We start from the raw sequence: 12,369 nt of genomic DNA, 5'->3' as shown, positions 1-12,369 counted from the left end.
ACTTCTGTTCTTGTGGATGTCACTCTGTGTATATGTGTGTTTTCTGTACCTACATATATAAGCTCACTTTTCCACAGTCTTTTGAGCATGTACTTGTATTCTGTAAAGAAAGTCACAAGTAAAGGTCTTTTGAAGACCTGTGCTATTGTTACTGATAGTCTTGGGGTATAAGAACAGTTTTGGTGGAGTAAGTTACTGTCTTAGAGATAAGCTGTATAACTGAATGTGAGGACCAAGCTTCACTGCTGGTCACTGTGAGTATCCTTGAACCCATATATGATAAAAATCCTTGTCACAAAATACACAGTAATGATTTATTTCAGTAAGTAGTACACAGTGTTAATTTTGTGGAATGTTTGGTCACTTTTAATCAGAAGGATGACCTGTATATTTGAATGCCTTTTTTATGTGGCACACTCTGTAGGGAAGTGAAAGCAAAAGAAAACTTTAGAAATTAAGAGATAGGACAGTGTGCTTTAGGACTCTTTCAGAAGTCTAGAACTTCCTGTATGAAATTGTGGCTACTTAATTTTTTCTTTTCCGTAGCAGAAACCTCCTCGGTCTGTTGTTGAAGACAGATCAGTAAGCACGTGCAGTGGCCTCCACATGCAAGCACATGACCTCCAAGACAGAAGGTCCTTGGTGACAGGGTAGTGGCAGTACTTGCTAATCAGAGTTCTTGTTGGCTCCATGAACTCCTCTTAGATTTCTTATACTTACTATTTGTCTTATGTAGCACTTCTTTCAAGTCTGTTACAACTTTGTGTACGACACCTCATCCTTTCCAGTGAAACTAATGAGAAATAAAGAGTTGCATAAATTACCTGCTTTTTCTTAAAATTATCTTTCCTGATTGCATAGCTTTTATTTTTTCTCCCTTATAAAAAAATTCCTTTGGTAACACTCTTTGAGATTGCTGCTGAAGTACACAGGAAAACCATGGCAGCTCCAGTCTTTTTTCCTGGCTGTAGTGTCCTGCTGCACAATTCTGTTCTGCCTGATCCTTTAACAGATAGAGGTGACACATTCATCTGTTATTGGCAGAATTGGGTATTTTGTAGGTTCAATCCATATCGTGCTGTCTCTGTTACTTTATTCCATATATCTCTGTTACTCTAATCCATATATCTCATATAGTCTCTGTTACTATAATACATATAGTGCTGTCTCTGTTACTCCTTCATGTGCAGTATTTCAGTATGGTTATCTTCAGATTTGCTGGAATACTTATGACTGTGATCTAAATTGCATGACCTTTGGATTTCCTTTTTTCAAGTTCACTCTTCTTTGTAATATACAAAAACAAAAGCAAACTCCTCTTTATGCACAGAATTACATGGTTTCTGAAAAAGTGCAAGCTGTAAAAACATTTGTGATTTCGTGCTGATGTTCATGATCTGAGTTTGAATCATATGAGGTGAAAATTCATCACAGTGATCAAGGTTAGCATAAGATACATTTGTTCTTTACACCTCTTTTATTCTTACATAACTTTTTTTAAATTTTTTTTTTTTTAATAGATAAATTGACATGATGTGGAGCAACAAGTCAAAAGAGGTGCCTGTACAAAATCTGAGGCATAACCAAACCAAGGACTCTGCCAGAGGTAGGAATTTTCTCTGGTTTATTGCCTTGTTTTGGAAGATGTTTTATCATGAAAAACATGTTGTTTGAAACTTTGAGGAGTTATAGAATGTATTCTCTTGCCTTAATTTGGAAGCAAAGACCATGTGTTATATGGCTTCATTTTTGCAGAGATAGCAGTTTCATATTCTGATCTGCAGAGTTATTTGCTGATCTGCATTAGGAATTGCCAGGCTATCGTATGGTTGCCAAGATGGCGCAGAGATGGATTTTTTTTTTTTTTCAGTACTGTGGAGGGTGAGCAGTGCGGGAACAGAAACTGAACCGTAGGCTCTAGAAAGAAGTGAAGAAGAGCCTGTGAGGCAGTAGCTTCTGATTCTTGCTCAGTTCCAAAGCTGTGAAGAGCTAAGGACACTTGAGTAGCAGCAGTACATCTCAACTAGGATGACTTGCAGCACTTCTGTCTCCCTGAACTGCAGAAATCCTGTTTGCTTTCTACTGTCATGTTATTACAGTACATCCCTGGGTGGAAGAAAGCTGTAGTCTGTAGAGCTGAGCTGCATGTTAAGTCTGTGGTTCAAGATTAGTCTTATGATGTCCTCTATGACAAAACTGGACTCCAGAAGCTATTTTGAAAGTAGAGGCAGATTATTATTTTTTCTGTAAGAGGACATTATTGCTTATTGTTTTCTGTGATATGTTCAGTTTCTTTTAAAATTATGTACTTTGTGAAACTGAGGTGTTCTGTAAACATGAAGCTCCGTCTCTTGAAGTCAAAGTGAAGTTGTTGCTATGCTACTTCCTTACAGCAACACAAAGGAAGAGGTTTATCTTACCCGAAATTAAATTGGCAGCTTTTCAACTGTAAGGAAAATATTTATTTATTTAAAAAAACACTCTGACCTTGCTACTCTCCATGGTTCTGACACACATTAAAGTTTTGGATGTTGGGTTGTGTAAACCATTACATTAGAAGAAAACCATTAGAATCCAAAAGAAGAGGGGAACTGAAAAAGTAAATACTTTTAGAGGAAAATACTAAGCATCTTACTGAACTAGTTTGCACAAAGAGCAAGGGCTGTTTAGATTAAAAGTCTGAAGTTGATTAGTGTCTCATTCTTGTTCTTTGCAAACATTGCTTCTATTTTGTTTGTAGGGTGTACAGTTCAGAATTCACATGCTCAAAGCTTGTTGTTGAGTAGAGTCTTTCAGTGATCATGTATTCATGCTTAATTTACTGAAGAAGAAAATGGAAGGGAAAAAAAGTAGTTACAGTGTAATGGAAAAATGCAAGATGTTTGCATTGGGGTAGATAACCAGCTTTTATTTTGTCTTCTAAACAACTTCTATAATGTGTCAGATTCGATTTCATGTGTAATAATATACTTGAGCTAACGTAGTGAACTTGTTAACATTACATACTCATTTTGCATTACGTACTTTATTGCTCTGATAAAATGAGTCTTGGCTGATAGCAGCCTCTCCTAGAGGAGATTGACAGGCTGGAATTGAGTCATTAAAAGAATTTGATTAGTGAGCCCATGAAAATTGTTTTGAAGCAGCATTTTATTTCATTGTTTTACATATACTAATGAGAAATGTATTTCTGTTTTTTTCTGCTCCTTAAGATCCAACTGTAGCATGGGCTACTTTTTCTCAGACTAAGGCTGCTGTAAGTACTGATTTTATTTTTTTTTCTTTTGTGCTGTTTTTTTTTTTTTTTTTTGATCTTCCTCCTTTTCAAATCAGTTAATGGCTACAAAACTTTTAACAAAGATATTGTTCAGTGATTGTTAAACAGTTTGAAATAAGGCAAGCAGTTGGAGTACATACATGTTGGCCATTGTTGTATCTTGGAAGCAGTTTTCCACGTGCAGTAGAAGAAATGTTTGCTACAGCAAGCTCAGTCTTGAGTGTAGTAACACATGCTGAGTCTTGAGTTTAGTATTAGCTTTCTATTTAAGAAAGTGGTGACTTATGAAAACTTGAAGAAATAACTCTCCCCTGCTTACTGGTCAGAAACCGGGGCAACACCAGTGTATTTCATCTTTGAGCATTGGAATTGCTGTTTTTCTGTGAGAATTTAACTAGTTTCTAAAACCTGGCTTCAGAGAAGCCAAACAGCTTGGTTTTTCATGGAATTCAGCTCTTTCACGGAGCCTTGTCCCTCTCTTTTTTAATAGCTTAGCATCAGTGTGGGGTTTTACATGTGGAATCTTGTATCATGCTCGATTTTGAAAAGAGTATTACGGAATTTATTCCAAATGAGATTAGTATTTCATTCAGGCCAAGCATTAAGACTCTGCATGGCGTGTTATTATTAATTTTTTAATTTTATTTTTTTCACAATAGCCTACTTATGGAAACAAAACTATGCAACAAAACTATGTAACAAAACCTAATTTAGATAATCCTCTTAAACAAAACTTAATAATCTGATGTAGTTTTGGGCCATAAGGCTGTGCAGTTTTACAGTATCAGCCTTGTGAAGTTGCTTTGGCCTGTGGCTTTATTCTTTATGAAATGAGGAAAAATTGGTCACATTAGAGGAATAAAACCCTGTAGCCTAAAAACTGAAAACACTATTCTAATTTGCATTATCTTCAAATTCTAGTTACGTCACATAGAGAACAAATTGGAAATAGCTCCCACCAGCACAGCTGTATTTGATCCTGTCATGGATGCCAAGAAGCCCTCTGCTAGTGCTAGCAGGAAAATAAGCAGAAAAGGTATGTGTTATTGAGGGTATAGTGTGTAAGGCAGGGTAAAGCCACTGTGATGTGAGAAAACTTGATATCTCCTCCCTGCCCTCAAGTTGTCTCCTGCTAATGATCTTTATTCATGAAACTAATTGCCCATGAGAAACTGAAGTTTTCTTACCTTAGCTTAGGGAGGAAAGTGTACTATCACGGTCACTGGGTTACAGGGAGGGACAAGACTTTCCCACGTTGTAAGTAAGCAGTGTTTATCCCATTCTGATACCATGAGTTCTCCGGGGGGGGGGGTGGGGGGTGACAATTGTTTATGCTGGACTAGCTGTTTCTATTTTTTATTGTTTGTCAACTGTTACACCCTGATGCTCCCTTTATTTCATGTAAGGAAAGCATTTGCTTATAAGAAATAAGCCCTCATTTTAAATACTGTTTAGAGCATTCTAGTAGTGTGCCACTGGAGAAGAGCAGACAGGTCGACCTCTAGTGGCAACACAGCTTTCACAAATTTAATTACTTACAATTGATGTTTAAACATTATTAGCTATCTTTAAATACGATCATTGTTTCAAGTACTTGCCACCTTGCCTCCTAGCTGTTGAAATCAGCTTGTTGGAAAAGAGAAGAAGTACTTTAGATGCTAATTTGAAGTGCTGCGTAAACCTAAGAAAAACTGTGTTCTTAATTGTTTCCCCAAGAGTTTTCTCATTCTGGAGAGATAGGTACATAGAGAATTCTTTGGTTTCTGCTTCAGCTTCCCAGTCCTCCAGCCAAAATAAATCAAGCAAGGAGAAGTCCTCACGCAGCCCTCTTCAAGCGACCACTCTTGAAAACAATGTGAAAAAAAGCAATCATGTAGAATTTCGTGAACCACTGGCTTCATACAGGTTAGTGCTGAGACAGTTGACTGTTAAAGAAAAGTATACTAAGATCAAAATTAAGCTAATAGTGATGTTTTTGAAAGCTCCTCAAAAAATCATTTGCCTTCTCCCCTCACCCACCCACATGACTAGTATGTGGTGTTCAACAAAAGTGTCTTCCTTTAAAAAAAAAAAAATTAAATAAAATACAAATTTATTTATCCTTCAGTGAATATGAGAGTTTAAAGCCAGATGTCTTGAAATAGAGCCATATCATCAATTTGATGTGGCTGTGGCCTCAGTGGCCTGATAAGTTTGATAGGTATTTTGGCTTTACTTATAAGGACCAAAAAGAGTATTTCCTCCTGTTTATCCAACTTTGTTTTATTAGTTCTTCATCACATATTCCCAAATGTGTTATCATAAGACGGTGTAGAGCAAGAACATCTAGTACTAAATTTGCATTCAGTTCTTGTGTGTGAGAAACCCAAATAAGAATAGCTGTATCAAGGAGAAAAAGTGACGTGGAATATTTGAGAACATAGGGCATGGTGGGGTATGAGGAATGATGGAAAATATGGAAAGCCTGTTTTTCTTAGTGTATGTTAAGTGCTGTAATGAACATAAGATGCCTTAAAAACTTGGAGAACATGCAGTCAAAATAAACTCCCTATAACTTGCTGTAATATCAGAGCCTAAAAGTCTTATACCATAACTTCTTTAATCTTCATGATTTTTAAAGCAGTGTGTGTTCTTTGCACTGGCATCCCTGATGATTAGCTTTGTTAGGTTTGTAATAGACTTTTTATTGGATTCTAACACATAGTTTGAATATTTTTCTAAATGATTTGGGGGTTGCTGATGGCTGATTAGAGTGGAGTTGTGACAGTGGTGTTTCTTAAAATTCTACTAGATCTCTATTAATAATCATTATCCTAAGACCTGAGGTTTGGTCCCCTTTTCCAATTCTTGTTAGCTGTGAGGCTTTTCTCCTTGTTTGTTGCGTGGGAGGCTGATGTGAATCAGTTGTGTAATCTTTGGTCAGTTTTATTGTCTTCCCTATCTGCAATAACTTACATCAGTTGTTTCAAAACTATGTAGTAAATTTAACAGAATTCAGGGAAAACAGGAAAATGAGAGCAGCTAGACTCATGCTGTTACATCCAGGTGGAAAGAATGGCTTTTTTACAGTAAAAAGAACTGTGTGGAGCTGGGGGCATTAATTTGGGAAGTAACATCAGAGCTGCTAGGTTAAAATATTACTCCTGCTCTGAGAGCAGCTTGTAGTCAATGCTTAAAGTGTACATAAGTAAACAAAAGCCAGAAAGCCAGAATAATAACCTGCTTCTCTGTATATTTATATACACTTGTGGTGAAATTTTGTGCGTTTAAACCATGCAACCGTTATGTTGATTGGTAATGATTAGTGCACTATGTAACAGCAGTGTGCTATTAGAGAAAGAACAGTAGACAATTTCGCAAGTACAGTGTTATGACTTGGCTTCAGGTCAGTTCTTTAAACATACTTGCTGAAGAAGCAAACCAGGTAGCTTAAGTGCCAGATTTTAATATCTTCAGCCCTTCATTGGTGAAAACGTTAAATACATTATATACAAAATGCTAAGAGATCTTTAGTTTGTTGAATTTCTAAGCTTTCAGTAGGCTTTATTTTTGTTGCAGTACATCCAGTTCAGTTTGAAGTTCTTGTCAGGGGCTTGCCTTTTTATGCTCAAATACAGGACAGGGTTTTCTTGTGCATTTTATTTGTTTTCTCAGCTAACGACTGTGCTATCAAGAAGCTGGGAATTGCTTTGTTTTAGAAAATGGATATTAATTGCACATCTCAAGTTTTACACTTGTTTTTTAACGTTTTTTTAAACTGAGGGGTGACATTACTGTTTGCTGATTTTCTACATACCCTAAATTCAGCTTTTCAACTTTATATATAGTCATGTTCAGACAGAGAGTGCAGAAAATGAAATCTTCAACGGGAAACCTCTTTCAGTTTCATGACACTTGCACTTTTAAATGTGTGGTGATCAAACTTTAAAAGACCTTACCTTTAAAGTGGAGATGAGGTATAGGAAGTCATTCTTACAGTTAATGAATATGCTGATTGCTGGGTTGGAAGGTCATACAGTTGTATTTCTGATGGTGACTTCTTTTTTTCCTTCTATTACATCAGGGATACGTACCATTCTCTGTCTTATCATGGTTCCAGCCAACTTGAGGCCAATCAATTGCTCTCTAGTTTGGACTTCGGCGAAGCACAAGGGAAGATGGAAATAATAGGCCGTATGATACATGACTGGGATGAGCGGGATCTACACAGCAGAGATTTTGAAAGCCCATGTTCTTCTGCTGCAGGCGAGACGGTTGTTAGGTATTTGAATGACCGACCAGCAATTGATGCCTTGCAGAATAATGAGGCATTTCTTAAGGTTGCAACACCTCCAAGATTGGATGAGGAAAAAACTAGTGGCTCTGGAGGAGATGAGAGTAGCACTAAAACTCCTCAGAGTAACACATCCCAGGACAGCGAACTGAAAGCGTCTTCCTCTTCTGCCACCAGTACTTCTAATGCTCATAGGCTGGAGATTTTGAAGCGGCGACAGCATGATGCTAAGTTGGAGAAGCTGAAAGAGAGAATTCGGAAGCAGTGGGAGCATTCTGAAGCGTTGGGTGGCAGAGGGCAGCACTCAGGCTATGTTGAGCAGCCTGTCGTGATCACGAACATGGAGAATACAGTAACTCCTAAAGTCAGGAAAGTGGCAACTGCACCTACTGCTCCATCATACAGAGGTACGGAGGTGCAGAATCCCTCCCTGTTGGTTATACATGGTGAAAGAGCGGAATTCAATTCATTGAGCAACATGTCAAAGCATGGATGTGACTCATAACTGTGTTTGGAAGTACAGAAGTGGAGTAGCATGGTTTGATCAAAGATATGGACAAGAAAAAAAGGAAATTATTGCCTTTTTAGAGAAGTGTGGATTCTTTTGAAATTTTTCCTGTCTTGTTCCGAATTACTATATGAAAAAAGCACACTGTATTAGCATTTCATTTTATTTTAGTATGGTTTTTTTATGGTCCCAGAGCTTATTGATTGAGAAAGGCCTTTCACATTTTTAATAATCTTTTCTTGACGCAGTCTACTGTTTTTCAGCTGTGTGCAACTGCCAAACTTTCTGGCAGTTTCCCACCCCTTCAACCCTGAGAAAGCTTTATTTACATTTTGTTGCAGTTATTTTAAACTCCTAAATTGTTTACTTTCAGGTTTCAATCCTGCTGAAACAAGAATTCGCACTCCAGATGGGAAGATCTGGCATGAGGAAAAATTTCACATTAGTCGGGAGCTGTATAGAGATATAGCACTACAGTTAACAGGTGAGACACAAACTGAATTGATTAAACCACACAGCCTGTTCTTAAGAGGCAGAGAAGTATATCTTGAACAAGTCTGCAAAGTCCTGGAAACAAAAAATCAAAGGAATGAGTGTTATGTATGTTGTATTCTTTACACGGGAGGAGTAGCTCATTGAACACTAAAATGAATAAAAAAATCCATCTCCCCATTCTCTCATTAAAATACTTTTAATGGGAAACCAATACTGAAAAGAATCAGATGATGGCTTTTCTTTGAAATAGACAGAAAAACCAAGCCAAAAACAACTCTTTGTTAGAACAATTGTCATTTAAGTTTGTGACTTCTTTATATGTGTCTTCATGAATGAATGCCATTTCCTGTTAAAAGCACAAAGCCAATCCGCTTCTGGTTTTGATGAAACCTGTATTATCTGATGGGAACAATTGGGGGTTATTTTTGGCATTTTTAATACCGTTAATGTGATACAGTGTTATGTTGGAGCCTGCATTCTGCATACTTCAGTATGTTGTTAACAAATTGTTGGACCTGAAGCTGCTGTGGAAATTGTTAGTGGTTTAGTTGGACTGTATAGGTAGCTAAAGGGGAGATGGGAGTTGTCTGCTGTAGAAAGTCTCTGGGAATCCTTATTTAAAATGAAGTAGGTAGCCTGCAGTAAGGGTGGTGGTGAGATTATATGGCATTACGTTGATTTAATATCTCTGAACTTGTAGAACTGTATTATAACAAGTCTTGAAGTTGTTGGAGAAATTTGTATCCTAGAGATTTGCAAACATGCACTTTTTTTAGAGATCTCTTACCTGGATTCCTTGAGGAGGGGAGAACAGGTAGATCAGAGAAGATTTAAGAAATCTTGTAAATATTCTATATTTTATTTTCTCTACAACTTTTACCTTCAGTATTATAAGATATGGATAGGATGTGGGGTGGGAGACTGAATAACTTTGCATTGAAAAAATAACAGAATGTGTTAACTTTGGGATTTATTCCACATGAAGGTGTAGGAAGGAATCTTGAATGCTAAACGCTTAGAAAACTGTTACTCAGTCCTCTTTGCCTAATGGTCTTTTGAAAAACATTAAATACCATTGTTGCAAAATGGCAACACAGGAGAAAAGATCTCTTTCTAGATGATGAGTTCATTTAGCAACAAAATATTCTGATACTTAAAGCTGTGAGCAAAAATAATAAAAACCCTGTATTTGCTTAACAGTTACACTGCTAAAAGACCAAAGCAGTGATACATGCTTTATGTCCTCAAATGTGCTGCTCCAAGACACAGTCTTTATTAATTTTTCAGTTTGGAAAACTGTAGTATGGTTGGCAGCTCATTTCTCTGGGTGATCAAGGGTAGGATGCTCAAGTGTGCGTTTTGATTTGCTAGGCTGGTTACAGAGGAGTGCTGTAAGGTTGAATTGCTTTTGACTGACTTGGAAGAGGAAGAGGAGATCAGATGAATGAGAAGGAAGAGAATGGAAAATAAAATCCCTTAAGAGCCTGTAATTCTGCGGTTTAAGAATTCGTGTATTAAAAATAACCTTTCTTATTGGTCAATACGTTCAAGACCAGAGGAGTATGTGATGAGATTGTAAACTTGTCGGTGTCTTTGTATGCTGATAGTATAGTGGCCGGTATAGAAATTATTAGATTTCAATACAGCTTGACAAGATGCTGAGGAATTTTTCTGGAATCACTCATAAAAAACTCTTCTTCAGAAAGAAGAGCCACTTTTCAGTGAAGTTGTTTTTCAAATACTCTCTTCAGCATCAGCCTATGAAAGTAGTGAAGCCTATGAAAATTTCCAAAGACTTTTAATCATGGAATCATAGAATCATAAAATAGGGTTGGAAAGGACCTTAAGATCATCTAGTTCCAACCCCCCTGCCATGGGCAGGGACACCCCACACTAAACCATGTCACCCAAGGCCTCATCCAACCTGGCCTTGAACACCACCAAGGATGGAGCATTTACAACCTCCCTGGGCAACCCATTCCAGTGCCTCACCACCCTCTCAGTAAAGAATTTCTTCCTTGTACCCAATTTAAACTTCCCCTGTTTAAGTTTGAACCCGTTACCCCTTGTCCTGTCACTACAGTCCCTGATGAATAGTCCATCCCCAGCACCCTTGTAGGCCCCCCTCAGATACTGGAAGGCTGCTGTGAGGTCTCCCTGCAGCCTTCTCTTCTGCAGGCTGAGCAGCCCCAACTTTCTCAGCCTATCTTCATACGGGAGGTGCTCCAGTCCCCTGATCATCCTCGTGGCCCTCCTCTGGACTTGTTCCAACAGTTCCATGTCCTTTTTATGTTGAGGACACCAGAACTGCACACAATACTCCAAGTGAGGTCTCAGGAGAGCAGAGTAGAGGGGCAGGATCACCTCCTTTGACCTGCTGGTCACGCTCCTCTTGATGCAGCCCAGGATACGGTTGGCTTTCTGGGCTGCGAGCACACACTAGCATTTAATTTTTTGGGTTTTCATAGTTTTGACAAGCAAAATATAAATAATTAATGAGCTCTTTGTAGAAATGAAAATTTTTTAGGTTTTTTTGGGTAATGTGTTCAGTGGACTTCTGCCTACAAAAGGAAGGAGCTGTGTGTGTGTTCACGCATACTCCTGTCTTGGTACCATGCAAAGAACAGCTGTTGTGGAACATGTCTTCTTTCTGACCTGAAAAGATAATATTGAATAGCTGATTCCAAGTAATCAGATGCTGGCGCTGTACATAATATATTCTCTAAATGTATTTTTAGGTTTTTGTATTATCTATCTGTGTGTTAATTCTGTATTAAAGATACAGCCTTTAAACTACAGCCTAGAGTTTTGGGTGCATACAGTCAGTTGTATCAAAAGTGTTCCATGTTTTGTGGTGCTAAAATAAGCTATAATATCTCTTATATCTCCAGAAGTATTGTTCTTTACTGTAACAAGATTTTTTGTAAGTGTGGACCATACAGAACGTCTTTTTCTTTGTTTAGCAGTTAGGCTGAAGGATGTTGTATGGACCCCAACCTTCCAGTAATTCTGTCTGAAAGATGTTCAGGACTTGCAGTACTAGAACAAAATTGCTATAATATGAATAGAGTGAGTGGGAGGCAGCCTGCAGTTTCCTGGTATCAGGAAGGAACTGTTTTTCACTGGAAGAGGTGAGGTGACAAGCTAGACTTCTGTAAATGCAGTCACTGAGGCCACTGGTACTTGATGCATTTATTCTGTCTTCCCTGCACTTGTAAGCCTCAAAGATGACTGGAAAATTTGTAAGGGAAGGATGTTAAAAGGGAGAAAGACTCTTAAAGTTCGTTTCCTGCATCCTTTAATAAGACCTGTTGTTCTGTCTCTTGTAGTTCCTATGGACATCCATTAGAGGGCAGATTCAGCTGAAATTAGGGACTGTAAAAGTTAATACTGGCATCTAAATAGAGCTTCAGGTCTATCCATGGAGAGGTTATTTTTAGGCTGTCGATCACACTCTTTCTAAAGGGGAACAGGAAAACAGTGATTGTAATGGCCATGGAGTGTCTTATCTAGAGATCATTTCAGGATTAAGAGCATCTTCAAGGCATGCAAACTGAAGTGCTTTAAGAAATCTTTGAACATGTGCAGTGTAGACTGCTGAGACCGAATATATAGCTTGCCTCTCCTTCTTGAGCAAGGCTTGTCTCTGCTTTGTACCTTTGGGAGCTGGGAAACCCACTCAGTGGGGTGGTGGTTGAGCCACATTTCTGGTTTCCTTTTTTTCTTTGCCCTAACATAAGATCATGGTAAACTATGCCTTTATCTTTGGTAAGCGTTCCTGGCATCTCTAAAGCCTAAAACCTAACTGTGTTGTAG

At 38.0% G+C, this 12,369-nt stretch overlaps 1 protein-coding gene across 9 annotated transcripts in view; it reads left to right on the top strand.

The window, feature by feature from the left end:
• The window catches only part of CEP350 (centrosomal protein 350), a 75,870-nt gene that overhangs the window by 7,777 nt on the left and 55,724 nt on the right, over positions 1-12,369 (top strand). For 8 of the 9 annotated variants that reach the window (XR_013957375.1, XM_080622868.1, XM_080622867.1 and 5 more), the window contains exons 2-7: positions 1,521-1,606; positions 3,213-3,256; positions 4,199-4,313; positions 5,050-5,182; positions 7,341-7,957; positions 8,432-8,542. Coding sequence is in view for 8 of the 9 variants with exons in the window: in XM_080622868.1 (XP_080478994.1) it covers positions 1,531-1,606; positions 3,213-3,256; positions 4,199-4,313; positions 5,050-5,182; positions 7,341-7,957; positions 8,432-8,542 (1,096 nt within the window). In the remaining variant the exon portion in view is untranslated. Of the gene's footprint in view, positions 1-1,520; positions 1,607-1,646; positions 2,449-3,212; positions 3,257-4,198; positions 4,314-5,049; positions 5,183-7,340; positions 7,958-8,431; positions 8,543-12,369 lie in introns of those variants that run through there. The other variant, XM_080622871.1, reaches the window with a different exon arrangement.

Source organism: Psittacula echo (genome assembly GCF_963264785.1).
Source record: "Psittacula echo genome assembly, chromosome: 7".
Taxonomy (NCBI): Eukaryota; Metazoa; Chordata; class Aves; order Psittaciformes; family Psittacidae; genus Psittacula; species Psittacula echo.
The sequence above is the reverse complement of the archived record's forward strand: the minus strand, read 5'-3'. Positions and strand labels throughout refer to the sequence as shown.